A 19,419-nucleotide genomic window follows, 5' to 3' on the forward strand; every position below is an offset into this window, starting at 1 on the left:
AACACAGCACAAACTATGGTTCGCATGCGCCAATGTCCCGATTGTGTCGTATTGTAAACTCGAGACAAGATCTGGACTTTTTTGGTGTAAGTCTTTATAGATTTAAAAATTCACTAAGATGGACCGGATCTTGTCTTGAGGTAGTATTTTTTTTTTCGTCCTAGCTATAATTTTATTTGATTAGTGCCTGTATTTATTATAAGAAATTGTATTTACCATCGTTAGAATGGACTGCAGAAGTCCGTCAAATAAATAAAAATTCCAAACCCCTTCGTAACAAAAAATTTTGATGTAATTTTACTAATAAAAAAATATACTTTCAATTTCTGAGGGTTTAAATTTTAAAATTTCAATTGTTTTAAACTCCAATTCAATTACAGAAAAAAGTTTGAGTTGCGGGCCAAAACCCTATGTAAGTTCAAATGCTTTTTGAGTTTTGTTGAAAATCGAGGAGTTCGGAAGTGATTAATTTTTTTATTTCACCTTTTTGGGTGCAATCTGGCTTTAGTTAATCCAGAAAGGCCCCGAATATCTGAAAAGCCGCGAAAATCTAAGGATTTTATTAACTAATGTTAATTTTAATAAATGAATAGTGTGCAGGAATGGGATATAAATGAGGAGACAAGAAACGGTCAATATTGAATATATTTTGTATCTTATTTTACAAATGTAATTGGATGTTTGTCCAATATTATTGAATAGTGTACCTAATACAATTAAGATGATAACTTTAGATTTTACAGTAATATATGCTTATACAAATAATCACAGCAGTCTTTAACATAATCATTACACTGAATGACTCAAAAACGACCTCCGTTTATTCAAGAATTAATTCTCTTCTACTTATAATTAGGAAACAAAACGCATCTCCATGAATCTTCAGAAATAGCAATAAAATAAGAAAATAAATCAACTGGCAACACTAGAATTTCATTCAACAAATGTCGCACAAGCTATGCCCTTTATTTAAACATTTTTGGCATTGTTTTTAACCAGATTGTAAAATGGCGGCTACAATTTTAAAACCTTTGATAAAAATCCTAAATCAACCCCACACCAAAGCTACAGTAGTAAATTTCGACATTGCTAAGTATTTATCTTTTCCGACTGAAGATTCACGAGAGCAAATGAATTTGGTAATGGAATGTACCGCGAAACCTGCGCACAGGGTTCATATCTCTATACACTTTAAAAAATAGTAATTCTGCGTTAAAAACAAACAGTCGTAGGTGCCCTTTTACGTGTAAGGGAATATATATCATTACGCACGAAAATTGCACATGAAATAAATCGCATATCGCTCGAATGAGATTTAAGTAAATTTAACAAGATTAAAATTAATTATAAATTTATATTTATTATTTACAATTGATCATTCTAAATGTTTTCTTTTTTACTGTATCAATTATTAATTAATAGGCACTGCAAGAAGAAGTTAATTATTTCATATTATTATTTAATTAATTCATTCATTTTGTGCATTTCATGTATATTAATAACCAACTTATTTATTAATTTGTTGACAAGTCCATTATAATTACCTTGAATTTATAACAAATCAAGTACATTTATAATATTATGTCAGTTAGATATCAGAATCAGATTAGATTTGAATCAAGCGTGATAATCTGTCACTTGGAAAAAATCAAATATGACAATCTATCACTCGGAACAAATCAAATGTGATCATCTTAAATATAAAATAAATCAAATACAACAATATTTTTTAATTTGAAACAAATCAAATGTGATGATCTGAATTTAAAAATCAAGCCTGATGATCTATCACTTAGAACAAGGCAAATAATACGATCACCTTGAATTTAAAGCAAATCACGTACAAAGATAAATCTTTAATTTAAAGCAAATGAAATATGATAATCTGTAATTTAAAACAGAGTGCGATAGCTTGTCACTTATAACATTTCAAGTATGATAATAATCTGCCGCTTGAAACAAATCAAGAATGATAATCTGTCATTCGGAACAAATCAAGTGTAATAATCTGCCACTTGGAACACATCAAATTTGATAATCTCTAATTCAAAACAAACGAAGTGTGATAATCTACCATCAAGTTTGGTAAATAATCTGTCCCTTTAAACAAATAAAATATGATCATCTGCGCCTACGTTAAAATACTAAAATAAATATATCGTTGTTTAACAACTCGCGACTATGATCTGTAATTCGGAACAATCACAATCAAATGTTTGTGATAACATCAATACAGTGGCTGGAACAAGAAACCGAGTTATTCAGAATAACTCATTTATGAAAATCTAAAATTTCCTTCTAATATAATTATCTTTAATTTCAAATTGATTTAGTAAATTAATAATTAATAAAAACAAGTCAAATCTATAAGGTAACGATATTTAAAAGAAATTTAGAACAAGTATAATAAAGAATATGTAATTTTCAGTATTATAACTGAAGAGAAATGAATACTAAACAAAATTATTGAATTCACAAAAAAAAATGGGCGGAAGAATTTAAGAAATACGGATGTTCCAACGTAGGCAAAACGGTGAATGTTTACATTACAATATAATTTTAACGAGCCGACAGGTCATAAGCTCCGTAAATGCCTCGGCTTTCATATTCTCATCTTATCTAGGTTAACATATTACAACAGAGATGAAGAACATTTTAAAGAAAGTAATATAGAAGTCTAGGCATCTACCTGTCATTGGCTGGCTTCAGTGGCCACTTTACACACTGCGTAACATTCACCATTCTGCCCATGACAGGTCATAAGCCCTGTAAATGCCTGGACTTATATTACCTTCTTTAAAATTTTCTTCATCTCTGTTGTAATATGTTAATGTTAACAGCTCCCCGGGGAGTTGAATCCAGTCCTCGTCTACAAAAATTTGGACAAAATCAAAATATTATCTAGGTTGTCTAATATGTATATTCAGCGTCGTAGCCCTGGCAAGATTAGAATTTTGCGCCCGAGACATGTTTTCTACAAAGAGAAAGAGCAAAGAAGGCCGTGCGCTCCCACGACGGTTGCGCCCCGGCCGACACCGCGCTGCGACGCTGAAATCTCAAAATATTTCTGCGCTCACGACGAACTTCGATTGAGTAACCGCGCACGAAAACGGGTGGCGGAGCGGGGATGCAAACCTCGGACCTCTGATCCGAAGCGCGGCGACCGAAAATATATATTATTTAATTGAAATAGGTCCCAAAAAAGTGAGTGATTGCGTTTTGGAAATGGGGCCGCGGAAGAATAGGGTGTTTTCACAAATCGGAAATAATTTAGAAAATACACGAGATATTTAGAGCATATTTGAACGTAGTTATGCAGGAAGCAGCAATAACACTTTTGTGAAAAGAGTGAATAATCAAATCTACACAACAGCCGGAATGTTTTTAACCTTGACAAATGATAAATAATGCGTAGATTAGTTTTTTTTTAAATACAAAGAAGAATTTAATCACGCATTTTGACCAGTTTTAACGATTTTAAAGTCTGGCTGACAACATAACCTTAGAAGTGCGTTTTGCAAGATACAGCCAGCCCTAGTGAAACTCTGATGTATATTTATATTGGGGCACTTGATTGTAAAGAATCACTTACAGTAAAATCTCGTTTTTATGTTTTCCCGCCGAAATATTTAGGTCCCATTTTTTTCTCCCCAATTAATGTTTTTTACGTTTTTAATAACCCCGGTTTTACGTCGAATTTTTTTTCATAACTCATTCGATCTTTCAAAGGACGCGCCGGGGCGCCGCCGCTTGAATGGAGAATAAAATCGAGGTAAATAAAAAAATGTCTAAATTATTGTCTCAAGCTAAATTCAAAATAGGAGCAGCGTAATTAACCATTTTGTTTAAGTGTCTAATTTTGACATTTTACGAAATAGTGACATGCAGTTGACGCATGTTTAGGAAGAGTAGTCCTCGCATTGATAAATTATGTATATTTTTTTTAATTAAAAAAAAAATAACACATTGCAGTATTGTTTGAAAAAATACAAAATATTTTTAATTATATCATTGGTAAATGTGAATAATCCCCAATCATGGCAGTTCTTACAATTTTTCTACCGTACATTTAAAATTCTAAATTTTGTAATAGTTATATTTTAATGAAATTTCCTTTTCCATACATTTTTCATTTCCTCAGTTTTACACTTTTTTTGTTGCTCCCTTGAAAAACGTAAACAGGGGTTTTACTGTAATTCATTTGTCATAATTACATAAAAAAATAATTGAATTACATGTTAGAGGAATTTTGGTGATTTTTTAAAGTCTGGCTTGACCACACAACCCAAAATATGCATTTTGCGGAAAACAGACAAATCTTATTGAATGATACCTCATTCAAACTATGAATGAAGGTACGAGTGTGTATGTTTTTTTAATTATAGGCATTTTTAAATGAATTAATTAATAAAATTAAAACACTTTTGTATTTATCGACTTTAATTAATTTAAGGAAACTAGATTTCTGGAGGCATTAATCTTCCCATCAGCGTTTATGCTGTAAGGTTTTTCTAGTGCTGTGGGTGTGTAAATTGAGAAATGTCATTTTTTAAGGTGATTATTATAGTTTTTTGCATGAAAGCGGCCTGGCTGTTTTCAGCAGAACATAGAATCGACCTTAACACATCCGATAACACCAATTTCTGCATAACTACGTTCATTTGAGGCGTGTTAAAACAAAGACAACAATCTCCACCATCGGTCTGAAATGAGTTGGATACGACGACAGATAGAGAAACTGACAACTGCTAGGGATTCGGACCACAAATGGCGGGGCCGTATCTCCACATTTTCGATCTCATGTAACAACTTGTTCCGCACCAACAATGGCAGTGTCCTCTACGTAACAGGAAAAAGGCAAACCAAAACCATCTATTGATCTTTCTGCGCCGTCAGGTATTGACATGGCTGTTCCCAGCAGGCCGTGAAATTTCAGCCAATTTTCGGAAACTCCCATTTGAACCGCTGTCGTGTCGATAATTAAAACAATTCCTCGTGTCCTAGTATTTCATCAAGCTTCTGTCGGATGCCTTCGGGTGTACGAAATCTTAAATCATTCGGAATACTCGACCTCGACGCGTGAAATGCGTACAAAGGCACGCGCTATTTTAGTACGACCGGCCCTGCGATCACGGAAACGGAGAGAGCATTAACGCGCTTACGACACGTCGGTTTTATTAATGGATTTTTATTTGTTAATAGACTCTTAAACTGAGCCAAAATTTAAAGAAAATAATTTATGTGTTATATTATCAGAGCGATGGTTTTCTAAAATTTTGTAATTTTGAAATTACTCCGCCCATGACGTTACAAGTTCTCTTCGGTAAGTTCTGCTGATTGGCAAATTGGCTTCCCATAAACCGGAAATCCATCACGACACTATCATTGATCGATTCCGATGAACAAGTGACGTCTTTCAAGTTAGTTAATTTTTAATCTTCTTTTCATACATTTTACAAGAACACCATACAATTTAGTGCACTAAATTTAATCGCATCGTTTCGTGGGACGGCGATGGTTTCGTTAAAGCAAACGTCCATTTAAGTAGCCAGAGTGTCGCTAGAAATAAAAAATTAAAGAGATGTTATAATAACAAATAAAGCGAACGGCTTTGCTGGACATGTTCAACTAAGTTTTTAATGCGATTCCAATTCACTGTTATTTCAAAAGTAAAAAAAAGTGATCTTAATAGTAAATTTGATGTTTTCTTTCAAAACATTGCCTAATCCGAATTTCCACATATCCGGATAACGTCTGGCACTCATTAATCCGGATAAGAGGAGTTTTACTGTATTAACTGATATTATAAATTATCCTCGCAGTCTGGGAAAATACTAAAAAAACATTTATTGCGTATTACATAAAACTAAATATGTGGAGAATACCGTCTTTGTTTTATAATGCCCCATTTTTATGCCTGCTTTGTTTTATCACGCCCCATTTTTACGCCATCTTTGTTTTATCAAGCCCCATTTTTACGCCTGCTTTGTTTTATCACGCCCCATTTTTACGCCATCTTTGTTTTATCACGCCCTATTTTTACGCCTGCTTTGTTTTATCACGCCCCATTTTTACGCCATCTTTGTTTTATCACGCCCCATTTTTACGCCTGCTTTGTTTTATCACGCCCCATTTTTACGCCATCTTTGTTTTATCACGCCCTATTTTTACGCCTGCTTTGTTTTATCACGCCCCATTTTTACGCCATCTTTGTTTTATCACGCCCCATTTTTACGCCTGCTTTGTTTTATCACGCCCCATTTTTACGCCATCTTTGTTTTATCACGCCCCATTTTTACGCCTGCTTTGTTTTATCACGCCCCATTTTTACGCCTGCTTTGTTTTATCACGCCCCATTTTTACGCCATCTTTGTTTTATCACGCCCCATTTTTACGCCTGCTTTGTTTTATCACGCCCCATTTTTACGCCATCTTTGTTTTATCACGCCCTATTTTTACGCCTGCTTTGTTTTATCACGCCCCATTTTTACGCCATCTTTGTTTTATCACGCCCCATTTTTACGCCTTCTTTGTTTTATCACGCCCCATTTTTATGATTCTAATGATATATTGTATAGAATACATTTATAATTTTCGGAATACAAAACCAGCTAATACAAAACGGTTCGCAGTTGGCGTCATGTCATTTTGACTCCCGAATTCTCAACAGCTTTATCACTGTTAAAAAATATTTAAATAATTGTTTGTATAATCTTATATAATAATTGACCTAACAGTTCAAGTTTGAATATTTATATTATATGTACAGATTATATACAGTGTTTTATTGCACAAGGCAGGAACTAAATATTTAATTAAATATAAATAATATTTTGTCAAAATTTACAGTTAGACCGACGCGTCGCATTCGGACACGCAGAAAAAGTGACTGTCGAAATCTTTACAAGATCTATTCTGAACAAAAGTATTAGTAGATTGAGTTTCCCTACCGTGAGATCTTTAAATTTTATATCGTAAATTAAAATTGAGGGTTATTTATGTACATAGCTTCTTATTTAGTTCAAGTTAAATCACTTTCAAAAAATTTATATGCCTACCGGCTTCAGAAAACGACTACTAGAAATGTTGAAAAATTTGACTGGACATAAAATTCAGTGTGGTAAATTTAAGCAAGATATGAAGTTTAGTGTATAAATGTGAACTGGATATGAAATTGAGTGCATAAATGTAACTGGATATGAAATTTGATCTATAAATGTAAATAGGATATGAAATTGAGTGCGTGAATGTGAGCTGGGTGTGAAACTGTTGAAAAATTTGACTGGACATAAAATTCAGTGTGGTAAATTTAAGCAAGATATGAAGTTTAGTGTATAAATGTGAACTGGATATGAAATTGAGTGCATAAATGTAACTGGATATGAAATTTGATCTATAAATGTAAATAGGATATGAAATTGAGTGCGTGAATGTGAGCTGGGTGTGAAACTGTTGAAAAATTTGACTGGACATAAAATTCAGTGTGGTAAATTTAAGCAAGATATGAAGTTTAGTGTATAAATGTGAACTGGATATGAAATTGAGTGCATAAATGTAACTGGATATGAAATTTGATCTATAAATGTAAATAGGATATGAAATTGAGTGCGTGAATGTGAGCTGGGTGTGAAACTGTTGAAAAATTTGACTGGACATAAAATTCAGTGTGGTAAATTTAAGCAATACATGAAATGTAGTGTATAAATGTAAGCTAGATATGAATATTGGGTGCATAAATGTGAGCTGGATATGAAATTATGTGCATAAATGTCAGTTGAATATGAATTGGATGTATAAATAGGATATAAAATTGAGTGCATAAATGTGAGCTGGATATGAAATTAAGTGCATAAATGTAAGCTGAATATGAATTGGATGTATAAATAGGATATAAAATTGAGTGCATAAATGTGAGCTGGATATGAAATTAAGTGCATAAATGTAAGCTGAATATGAATTGGATGTATAAATAGGATATAAAATTGAGTGCATAAATGTGAGCTGGATATGAAATTAAGTGCATAAATGTAAGCTGAATATGAATTGGATGTATAAATAGGATATAAAATTGAGTGCATAAATGTTAGCTGGATGTGAAACTGTTGAAAAATTTGACTGGATATAAAATTCAGAGTAGTGAATTTGAGCGAGATAAAAAATTTGATGTATAAATGTAAATTGGATATGAAATTAGTGCATAAATGTGAGCTGGATATGAAATTAGATGTATAAATTTAAACTAGATATAAAAGTCTTGAAGCAAAATTTAAGCTGGACATAAATGAAAATGATTTGAATAATTTTACTAATTAAAATTAATTTAAAACAATAAAAAAATGCGTTTAAAAGGAAATTAAGATAAATGGAATGTAGCCATAAAAAATACAACGTTTTAACAAGAGGATGGCACGGGAGGCTCCTGTGCGCAGGAGTGAGTGAAAAGCCCGGAGGTTGTTTGTGGACACTGTATACTCCAACTGGGAAACGGACATGGATAAACGAAGGAGAATTAAACGTGTGTCCGCGCGGATGAAGATTACAGTTGTGCGTGAGAAATAGAAGTGTTGATTAGATTGCTACACTTAGGTGGAAATCTTGAAAAAGGAAATCGAGAGGGAAAAACGTCTGCATCGTACTGTAGTGGTTGGCGCGTTCGCCTACCATTTTTGAGGTCCAGGGGAAGATTGACATGAAATAATTATTTTCAAAAGTGGTTTTCGACTGACATTTTGCTGTCCATGGACTGTCACTTGAAGCGTAAGATTTATCACCTCGCCTTCACGTAACAGATGATCGATACATCGCATTAGATACAACAATGCTGCGCCCTATGCACCACAGGGTCTGATGATGAAGATGAAATGAGTTTATATAAAATAATTTATATATTGAAACCGAATATAGAAAAAAAAAAAACACAATTTATGGACGCATGTATCTTATACAATAGGATAATGTAATTTAAACTTCCTAACTAAATTATAACCTAAAATAAATTTATTTACAAAATGTACAAGAAATTAAAAAACAATACAAAAAAAACAAAACATTTTGATATATTACTCCTAGGCGTTCATATAAAAAAAGATAAAATCGGCACTCGGTATAAGGCGCCACCTGTGGACGACGAATGCATTTTATTCAGCCGAGACACAAACCAAAATCAAAATATTTTCAAATTTGATTCATAGATGGCACAAATTATTTACCTACTAAAAATTGTACAATTTTAATTGTCCTATTTACCGGTGTATCGGGCAATACTAAATATTAATTGTTTCATCGAATGAAGTTTAATTTGGTGTCGCACGATACGTAAGCTGAATTTACCATTGCAAAACCCGTAAGTTGAATTTGCAATCGCACAATTATTGGTAAGTCGAGTTTATCGTCACACATTTCTCAATTTTAAATTCATTTTTAGTCATTTTCAAGCAGCGTCACAATATCTAAATATAAATTAATGTCACACAATTTTAAAGTTGTATTACCAACATTCGGCAAATGTAATTTAACCACGGTACTTTAAATAAGTTTTTTTACCAACAATTTGTAAGTTCAATTTACACAACTAATTTTTATAAGTTGAATTTTTAAACAATTTATAAGTTGCACATACCCGTTTTAATTTCATAAGTTGAATTTACCAATCATTTATGAGTTGAATTTACCAACCATTTAGAAGTTGGATTTACCCATAGTACAGTTATATATTTAATTTACGAACCATTTTGAATTTACCCATCATACTGTCGTAAGTTGAATTTACCAACCATTTATAAGTTGAATTTACCGATCATACTAAAGTAAGTTAAATTTAGCAAAAATCCATACGCAAGTTAAATTATTAGTTAATATGAAATTGCAGTTAACATGACCGACAAATACAATGTAGTCTTACATTAATGGGAATAAGTTTAGTATTATTTTGGAATGGTGCATATTAGATCACAGCGAGTGTGCGAGTTAGCTTCCCACTCGCACATCCCTCTCACAGCGAGAGTGCGAGTCGACTTACTACCAGAGGGCGGTGGGCGAGTTAGCTTACTGTATTCGCAAGTCAGCTTATTGAACTCAATGAGCGAGTTAGGTTTCCGTGTTCACCGAGAGCGTGCGAGTTAGCTTACTTTATTTAAAGAGTCAGGGGATGAATGAGTTTGATATACTCGCAGCGAGTGTGCGAAGTATGGGGGTTGTTTGATAAGCTCTACCCCTGACCTATTTCAAAGTGGATGAGAAAAGGGTTTACGGCCTTATTTTTCGACATAGTTTCAATAGCTTTCCGGTAGACAGCGGAGCATCGATATCAGCCCTCGTGGCTTTCCATATCCGCAGAAAGCCTGCAGGTTAGCTCATTAAACTCGCATAAAGGATCGCTCGCTGGCTAGACCGTCAGGCTGCTGATGAGCTGCTGACAGAGCTTGCCGTACTCGCACTGGTCTCCCGATATCCTCCTCATCTTCAGTCCCTTGTTCTTGGCCTTGCCTTCGCACACCACCAGCTCGATCTGCACCCCGCCCGAGTACTCCAAGTTGAGGTTCAGGGTCTCCCCGGAACCGGGTTCGACGCCCTCCGCGTCGCCCTTCCGCGCCACCGCGCCGCCGCCACTATCGCCGGAGTTCTTGAACACGAAGATGTTCTGCGGAGGCACTCTCGTATTGATAACGTCTTTTAAAACCTCGAGAATTCGGCTAGAGTCCATCTCGGAGCAGACGTCCGACAGCGTCACTTCGAAGTATTCGTTCGTGCGCGCGCTCGGCTCGTCTTTGAGCGAATCCTCGCTTATCCTCAGGTCCAGGGTCGACTTTTGAAGCTTGTCTATGTCTCCCTGCATGCAGAGCGAGTCTTCCTCCTCGCACTTCTCGAGCCCGGACAGCCCCGTGCGGCTGCTGTCGCGGCTCATGAAGGCCGGATACTCCTCGCTCGAGCAGCCGGCGCCCTGCGCCGAGAAGCTCGAGCGAGGCGTCTCGCCCTTTTCGGAGAAGCTGCTCCTGGTCCCGAGGTCTGAGAAGCTCGATCTCCCGAAGTCCCCGCGCTCGGAGAAACTGCCCCGATCGGAGAACGACCCTCGGTACTCGCTCCCCGCGCGCTCGGAGAAGCTCTCGCGGTGCTCGCTGAAACTGCCTCGATTCTCACTGAACCCGGAACTGATGGAGACGATATTAGAGTAGAGGGATGTGACGTTCTGTTCGCAGTTCGGCGACACGTTCGCGGAGTGATTCGAGTCGTTGCTCAGCGAGTCGTCGCTGAAACCGAGCGACTTGTCGCTGCCGCGCCGCGCGTACTTGGCTTCGTCCGAATTCGGATTCTGCGCTAGAAATAACTGGTTGCTTCTGTCACAGTCCGGCGAGATCAAATCTTGGTTCCCGAAAGTGGGAAAGGGAGTTTCAGGTACCACTTCTGCGGGGTTTTCGGATACAACAGGTTTTTCACTCTCACTCGGAGCCGGTCTTTCGGAAGGAAAAGCGTTACATCGATTTTTGGCGGCGGTTTCATTTTCTTGACTCGTTTTCCTTCCGATGCCTTTCATAATAGAGGGGCGGTCCTCAAAATCCGACGGTTCGGAGATGATAAACTGCGGCAGTAAGTCTTGCGCGGCTCTGAATTGCGAGAATTCCGGATTGTTCTCCAGAGAGTCCATGCTGTCTTCCGAAGACGAGGCGACGAGGGTGATCTCCGATCCCAGGCAGTCGGTGAGGCTGATCTGCGGGTGGTTCTGCGCGTTCGCGAGCTGATTCGGAGCGAACTGGTTCAGGAGAGGGTTGCAGTCGGGCGGAAGGACGATCTGCGGGATGCCGTCGTAGTTGTTTAGGAAAACGGGATCGCGCACAAACTGAACGTTGTTCTGCAGGGCGATGTTGGCGTTGTGGGCGCCGGTGATCTCTTCCCGTATCATGTCCAATCCGGGGGATCCCGGGTTCGAGATCGGAGAGTTGTTCAAGGAACGGTGCGCCCCCGCCACGGACACCATGTGGACCTGCGGGTGAACCATCGGAAGGAACTGCTGGCCGGCCGCGTACTGCCAATCTTGCTGCGCGTACACGGGCGTGGTGTCCATCGATAGGTCCGCCGGGTCACTCGTGCTATCGCGCAGAGCGGCCGGGCTTCTGAGATCCAGGGGCAGAGCGTTCTGCAACTGGGGAGTTCCTTTAGTGATGGATCCGCCGACGCCCGTCGTATTCAAGAAGCTGATGCCCTGCGTTATCTGGTGCAGGGGGGAGCCGGTGTTCATGCCTGCGCGGCTCGAGCGGTGCGGGGAGACGTCGGCGCTCCGGCTCGCGAAGGGCGAGCCGCCGGAGCAGGCGTCCAGACCCGAGTTGACCGAGCTGGACGCGGAGAGGTTGATCGGCGACGTGTCGGCGGAGTACTGCACAGGGGACACGTCGCGGCTGCGGTACGGGGATTGCGGATTGAACACCAGATTGTCGGCGATTATCTGCGGAGTGACGCCGAGCGTTTGCGCCATCTCCTGCGGCAGGTGTCCGGTCTGCAGGACGCGGTTGGCGGAGTCCAGGTTGACTCGGTTGTCGCGCAGCGCCTGCTCGAGGCCGCGCACGATGCCCTGGACGAGGTCCGGCCGCAGGACGGAGATGTCGATGGCCGCTGAGGACTGGATGGCTGTGAGCAGCTGCGAGCGCGCCTCGGGGGCAGAGTTCATCCTCTGGAAGGAGGAGGCGTTACCGGGCGCGTACTGATACCCCTGGTGAATCGGAGAGCCTGGGGAAAGAAAAGAAGATTACAATTTTAAAAATAGTGAGAATTGTTTTTTCTTTTACTTTTATTTATATATACGCCCAATGGGCATTTTTAAGGACATATTTATACATAGAAAATATTATAAAGGAAAGTAGAAAGACACAATGGTATATAGAAGACTCGGTGGGAGTGGAAGCGGGAGAGAGGTGTTTATAATTGAATTTGATTCAGTGATCGTTTTAAAGTAGACAACTTGTTATCAAAGAAATCAAGACTGGTATGTTTGTTGGCAGACAGAGAATTCTGGGCATAGGGGAATGGAAACCATAGTTAGTTCTATGGTTATCGCTATGAAAGAGTTATTTTTGTCTGAGGTTTCTAGTTGGGATATTTCATTATATCGAGCTCAGTAGTTCGGGCGCATCAAGGAGCGAGTTGAGAATTTAAAATAGGACTAGAAGGTCGGATTTATTTCACTGGTCTTGAAGAGAAGATATATTTAAGCTAGTTTCTAGCTCATTATTTATTTATTTTTTTATTTATTTACAATTTTAAAAAACCCGTTAGGGTTACATTAGAAATTTAATATTGTCTAGTCATTTTATGTCTCGTCTAGTCTAGTTAGTTCAGTCATCATGTGCTTTTTCAGATTGATTTTAAATTTGTCTCCAGTAAAAGTTTTCAAGTAGTAAGGTAGGTCGTTGTAGTGTTTAAGTCCATTATGTAGTATTTTTGACTGTCCTGTGTTTGTCTTTGCTTTTTCAATACGTATATTGGTCTCCGGATAAGCCCAGCTTCCAGCCTATCTTTCTTAAAAATCGATGTTGAACTGATTCAATATTTTCGATGTGAACATCATAATATGGAGACCAGATGACAGAGGAATACTCCGGGTGCGGGCGAACTAGGGAACAGAAAAGAGCTTTAAGGGTATTGAATTTTGAAGTCAGTTGTGCTTCTGTTAATAAATCCAAGGAGTTTTAAGGATTTATTGCAAACATTTTCAAACGTTAATGTAAATATATGTATCGAATTTATATAAAAATTGTATTTAGTCGTAATATTGTTTACTTATATTTGTTTATCTGAATGAATATATGTTCAAATATAGGCAGAATGGTGAATGTTACACAGTGTGTAAAGTGGCCACTTAAACCAGCCATTGACAGGTCATAAGCCCTGTATATGCCTAGACTTCTATACTACCTTCTCTTAAATGTTCTTCACCTCTGTTGTTATATGTTAAAGAAGTTAAAAATTACATTTATAATTCTTCTTTTTGCAACACTGATTAAAAATATTGTTTATATATTTTTTTGTAATTCGTATATCCTAAAAATATAATTAAAATATAGTTATCCTAAAAATATTAATAATTAAAATAAAAAAACATTGTTTATTTTTTTTATGTAATGGAAAACATTAATGTAAATATGTGTATTTAATTAATTAATTAATGTAAACAATTGTATTTAGTTGTAATATAGTATAGTAATAGTGGTGTTTCTAGGTCTCAAAATGTAAGTACGCGACCTAGAGCAGGTGGGAATATCTTACTTCCCAAATTAAAAACAACTACTGCACAGCATCATTACACTTGCAGAGGACAAAGATAATAAAAAGTACGGTCGGGAATACAATATATTTAAGAAAGAAGTAAAAAAATACATCTATAATTCTTCTTTATGTAACACTGATTGAAAACATCGTAAATATATTTTTTGTAATTTATATATGTTATTTTTCAAAAATATTATTGATTAAAATAAAATAATCTATTGTAAGACGTCACTCCCCATTATTTTATTTATTTTACTTTTATTTTATTTTATTAGGGAAATCAACAGTTCTGCATACATATTTTTAGTAAACAAACAGATATAGTGTATAAACTCAGAACTAATAACAGATTTCCACATAGTATACAAAGTTAGTAAAGAAAATATATTACATATCAAATAAGTACACACAATTTATACATATAAAAATGTTATTTTCATGTACTCAATAATCAAAGATTTTTTAAATATTTATTTTAAGAACATTAAGTTACTGTAAATTGGCGGGATAAGGACAAGAATGTTTGAAGAGAGGATAAGGAGGGGAGGGGAGATGTACATATTTATTATTATAATGTCTACTAAGTTACATAATACATTTTTAGTGTAATTTTTTTTTATTATGTACACAAGAATTGTTTATTTCTTTTACATAATGGGAAACGTTAATGTAAATATATGTATTTAATATTGTATTTTAATTTGTTATTAATAAATAAAAATAAAATAAAAAATAAAAATATTGTATTTTTATTTGTTATGTGAATAAAAATTATTTTTTTTAAAAAAGATACTCAATAATTACTATGACTGCCCCCTGCATGAGATGTATTAATTAAATCCCAACACTAATTTACTGGGCCAGAACTGGAAGCTCTATCGCCCCCAATTCCACCTCAATCCCAAGAAAAACTTCCTTTCCAGCCGGGCAGTAATAGACTGCGATAAGTTGTCCATTCAAAAACAGTTTAGATGCTTTTTTCTACAAAAATACCTAGTTTCCCCTAAGATGGCTCCTGCAATGAAAGCTGAAACGTTGGAATGGATCCAACGGGAGCATTCCAAAAAGACACATATTGTCAATTTACGTTTGTACCCACAAGCGTATAAATGCAGTGCCCTTTGCACAACGAATGGAATAAACGCTTACCGGGAACAGAACTGGAACTCCCCGTGGCCAGGTACGACAGGTTGGCACTCGCGTTGGTGTCCAGAAGGGGCGGCGAGGGAGTCACCTGCGCCTGTCTCTGTCTCTCCAACCCTCTCTGTGGAGCGAGTCATCCGTTAATAGTGTTCTCGTCTCTCTCCCAAATTTAGCCGACAGAACAGCCGTGACCGGGCATGGTACTCGAGCCGGAGGTTTGAGCCGGTTCACAGATCGGCTTATCTCAAACGACCGCCGCGAACGATACGGGTCACGGCTATTTGAGGTGTATTTTCCTTACCTGCAGCATCTGGTACTCCTGCCGCGCGCTGCGGATGGTCACGTCGGGCTGGGCGTGATCCGGGGGGGCGGGGGCGGCGGCGCCCTCCTCGGTGCCCCCGCCGCCCGCCGCCGCCGCGCCCCTCGCCATCGCCGCCAGGCACTGCCCGTCCGAGCAGCGCCGCACGGGCGAGTAGCGCTCGCTGTGCTCCCGGGCTGCGCAGAGCGGAGTGTTATTATCGACCGCGGTGAGGTGGAGGGAGCGGGAAGGGGGAAGCGGGGAGGGATAATTGCGAAGCGACGGCGGGTGAAGTTGAAAAGTCAGGTTTGAGAATTGCGAATAGTGGAGAGTGGTGGGTGAGATCGGCGAAACGAAGAGTGAAAGACACGAAATGAATTAATGAATGGAAGTGGGAATAGATAAGATGGGAAAAGGGGGTTACAGTTATAAAATACAGAAGATAGTTTAAAACAAGGTGGATAGTTGTTTACTATGGTAAACTAGTAAATACAGATGACTGCATACAAATAGGTGCAACAAAAATATACTACGGGCAACTGATCTACAACACTGGGCATGCAGGGACAGATCATAAACACAGCAAAAGGCGGAATAAAATAAAAACACGTCGTCATCGTTACCGCATTACCGCATACCGGTGCCAGTCTGGGGACGGTAAAATATTGCAGTGGGAAACCACCTTCAAAAGCGATATTTTTACGTCAACCTTGCCAGGAATTGAACCCGGGACCATGGTAGGTGAACGCGCCAACCACATCACTAAGAGGTGGACTCATCTCCACTCTATTTCCTTTTTCAGTATTTTTGGAGTATTTATTTTGAATGTGCATCCCGCGTGTTGGAACTTCGTTATGGACTGCTGTGAAACAAATCGACATATACCGCCACCATTTTTAATTGAAGCAATGTTTTGTTTAATTACCCATTTCCTGTACAGTGGCGAGGGTTTGTAACTTGCATCTGTGGGGTCCGTGATTCGAATACTTCCGCGGTGGCTGTCCACTTTGGATGGAGCCCAGGTTCGCTAGTGCCCCCACCGCCTGGAGCACGATCTGAGGGCTGGACGACGAGCTGGCTTGGAACATGGACGTTCCGGGTTGGAAATTAGATATTCCAGGTTGGAAATTAGCCGTTCCCGGTTGAAACATAGACATTCCAATTTGAAAATTAGGCACTCCAGGTTGAAACATGGGTGTTCCAGGTTGAAACATGGGCATTCCAGGTTGGAACATGGGCGCTCCGGGTTGGAACATGCTCGTTCCGGGTTGAAACGTAGGCGTTCCAGGTTGGAACATGCTCGTTCCGGGTTGAAACGTGGGCGTTCCGGGTTGAAACATGCCGGTTCCGGGTTGCAAATTCGACATTCCGGGACCGAAACTCGTTCCCTGCATCGGGAATTGAGCGAAATTCGCATTCTGCGGTTGGTTTTGGTTGGCGTAGCTGCCATTCTGCTGTTGGACGGTCGGGTGGTAGGTAGGAGCGGCCTGCTGCTTGGTCTGAATGGACGGAGGGAGATAGTTCCTCTTCATCCTGGCTTCCACTTCCATGACCAGCTCCGGACTGATTACTGTCGCCGACAGTTGTCAAATAGTCGAGGAAACAAAATTCAAACAAAAACATGAAATCAACACAAAAATGCGGGGAAAATTATAAAACAAACGAAAATGTATTGTGTTAGAAGGTAGAAGGTATTAACTAACCAAAAATGTAACCAAATATGACCGAGATCTGCTAGACAATACATTTTTGTTTGATGCAAAAATAAAAGAAATAAAAATACATTAAACAGGTTGCTACAGAAAATCCATGCAATTTTATTTGGCAAAAAATTAATTTAATAAAAAATCTAAATAATTCTAAAAAATAGGAATCACAAAATTTAACATGCATAAAAATACGACAAACAATCTAATTTACATAAAAATTTACAGCAAACATAATTAATAAGTTCGAATAAATGTGTTTTTTCTAAGCGTTAAGGGTGGCAATTTAAAAATTAAAACTATTTGTTTGTGTCAGCTTTTAAAGGAAAGGGTCTTTGTAAATGGTGCCCTTATGCGGTAACACTCGATAATTCATTTTAAAAAATCACAATTACGAAAAGATTGTCAGGATATTAAAAAAAAGTATCCTGATAAGATAATAAAAAAAGTGTGAAGATAAGATAATCGGGTTGTGGTCCCGTGGCTAGTGTCTCGGACTCACGGCTCAAAGGTCCGTGGTTCGAATCCCACTCTACCTCAACTTTATTCCCATTTTCTAATAGTGAGTTATTTACAACTCGTTGAAAATGGCTCTCAAAATTAAATATTTGGGTAAATCGTAAGAACGCAAATATTGATTTTTCTTAAAAAAAAGATGGGTAATAAAAAATCAGTTAGGATAGGATAGTAAAAATATTGTCATAATAGGATGGGTAGTAAAAAAAAAACATTAGAATAGGTAATTAAAAAACTGCCAGGACAGTATAAGTAATGAAAAAACCTGTCAGGATAGGAAAGGTAATAAAAAAATCAGTTAGGATGAGTACTGAAAAAACCTGTCAGGATAGGATAGGTAATGAAAAAAACTATTATGATGGGATAAAAAAATATGTCATATGATAGTTAAACTATCAGAATAGAATAGTGAAAAAAGTGTCATAATAATGGCCTGTTGTTGACAGGCCATTGTATTAATTTGCCACCCTCAGAGCGCTAGCCGGGGGAGTGGGGAGTGGGGGGTGGAGGGGTGCAGCGAGCGGCCTTACCTGGCGGGCGCTCCGTGACGGTGAGGAGTCCGGTCCTCCTGGTGCGGATGTTGGAGGAAGAAGTGGGACTGTTGCTGCTCTGTAACACAAATGCCGATAGTTCTTTTAGTTTAAAATGGATCCCTAGCACTCTTATAACAAAAAAGTAAGTAATAATATTTATATCATATTTATTTCATCAACTGAACTTTGTGCCATATTTGGAACATTATGCAGTCTTGTCAGTTTTGGTCGACCAAATCTGGAACATTCTGCAGTTCGGTGATTATTTATACTTAATCAAATTTGAAACACCAAGCAGAATTACCTCAGAGTAATAATGTGTCAACCTATAGAGAAGCCCTATCACTATGTTTTATAGAACGCAAGCGATGTTGGTTAGGAACAAATTGGCGGCCATTTTATTTTGTTTGACAACAAACACGTAACGGTTCTATCGGATGGTTTTGTCGCTGTGCTTGGCTTTGTTTGTAAATAACTTTGATATTTACGTTATAATAAATAAAAATCCACTATGGCGAAATGCCGTATGTTTGAGACAGTTTTCACAGGTAACTGATTTAGAATATTTTCCCATGATTTACATTGATTTTTGGCATTTATTGTCCCGACACGTGTATTATGTTCCTTAAAAAATTTCCTCATATCAACATATTTACTTCAGATACTATTTTTTCTCAATTTAGGGGATAAATTTGTGAATTGAAGTATGTTTACTGTTGATTATGGGCAATATGTCGGGGCCGCACTAGGCATCCATATAAAGTTTGAGTTTTTATCGAGTAGAGGTTGATTAAAATTTTACTCGAAAATAGCAACGTTAACCTTGAAATCACATCTAAAACGACGTGTCCAAATTTCAGGCCGCTACGACTCGCCGTTTCGGAGATGTGACGGACAAACAAACAAACTCAACACATGACTTTGGTTCCACGGAGTTGGGATTTATGTCTCAATAAATGTAACATAA

General features: G+C 37.9%; 1 protein-coding gene across 1 annotated transcript in view; it reads right to left on the reverse strand.

Moving 5' to 3' along the window:
• Positions 1–1,387: 1,387 nt before the first annotated feature.
• Positions 1,388–19,419, reverse strand: part of LOC148278232 (uncharacterized) — a 57,421-nt gene continuing 39,389 nt past the window's right edge. The window contains exons 15-19 of the mRNA XM_088231712.1: positions 18,450–18,528; positions 16,623–17,267; positions 15,701–15,894; positions 15,406–15,520; positions 1,388–12,717 (exon numbers count right to left, since the gene is read on the reverse strand). Of these exons, the coding sequence (XP_088087838.1) occupies positions 10,385–12,717; positions 15,406–15,520; positions 15,701–15,894; positions 16,623–17,267; positions 18,450–18,528 (3,366 nt within the window). The 3' untranslated portion in view covers positions 1,388–10,384. The remainder of the gene's footprint in view (positions 12,718–15,405; positions 15,521–15,700; positions 15,895–16,622; positions 17,268–18,449; positions 18,529–19,419) is intronic.

The sequence above is a fragment of the Micrasema longulum genome, unplaced genomic scaffold, assembly GCF_059751315.1.
Source record: "Micrasema longulum isolate JH-2025_06_02 unplaced genomic scaffold, ASM5975131v1 h1tg000905l, whole genome shotgun sequence".
Classification (NCBI taxonomy): Eukaryota; Metazoa; Arthropoda; class Insecta; order Trichoptera; family Brachycentridae; genus Micrasema; species Micrasema longulum.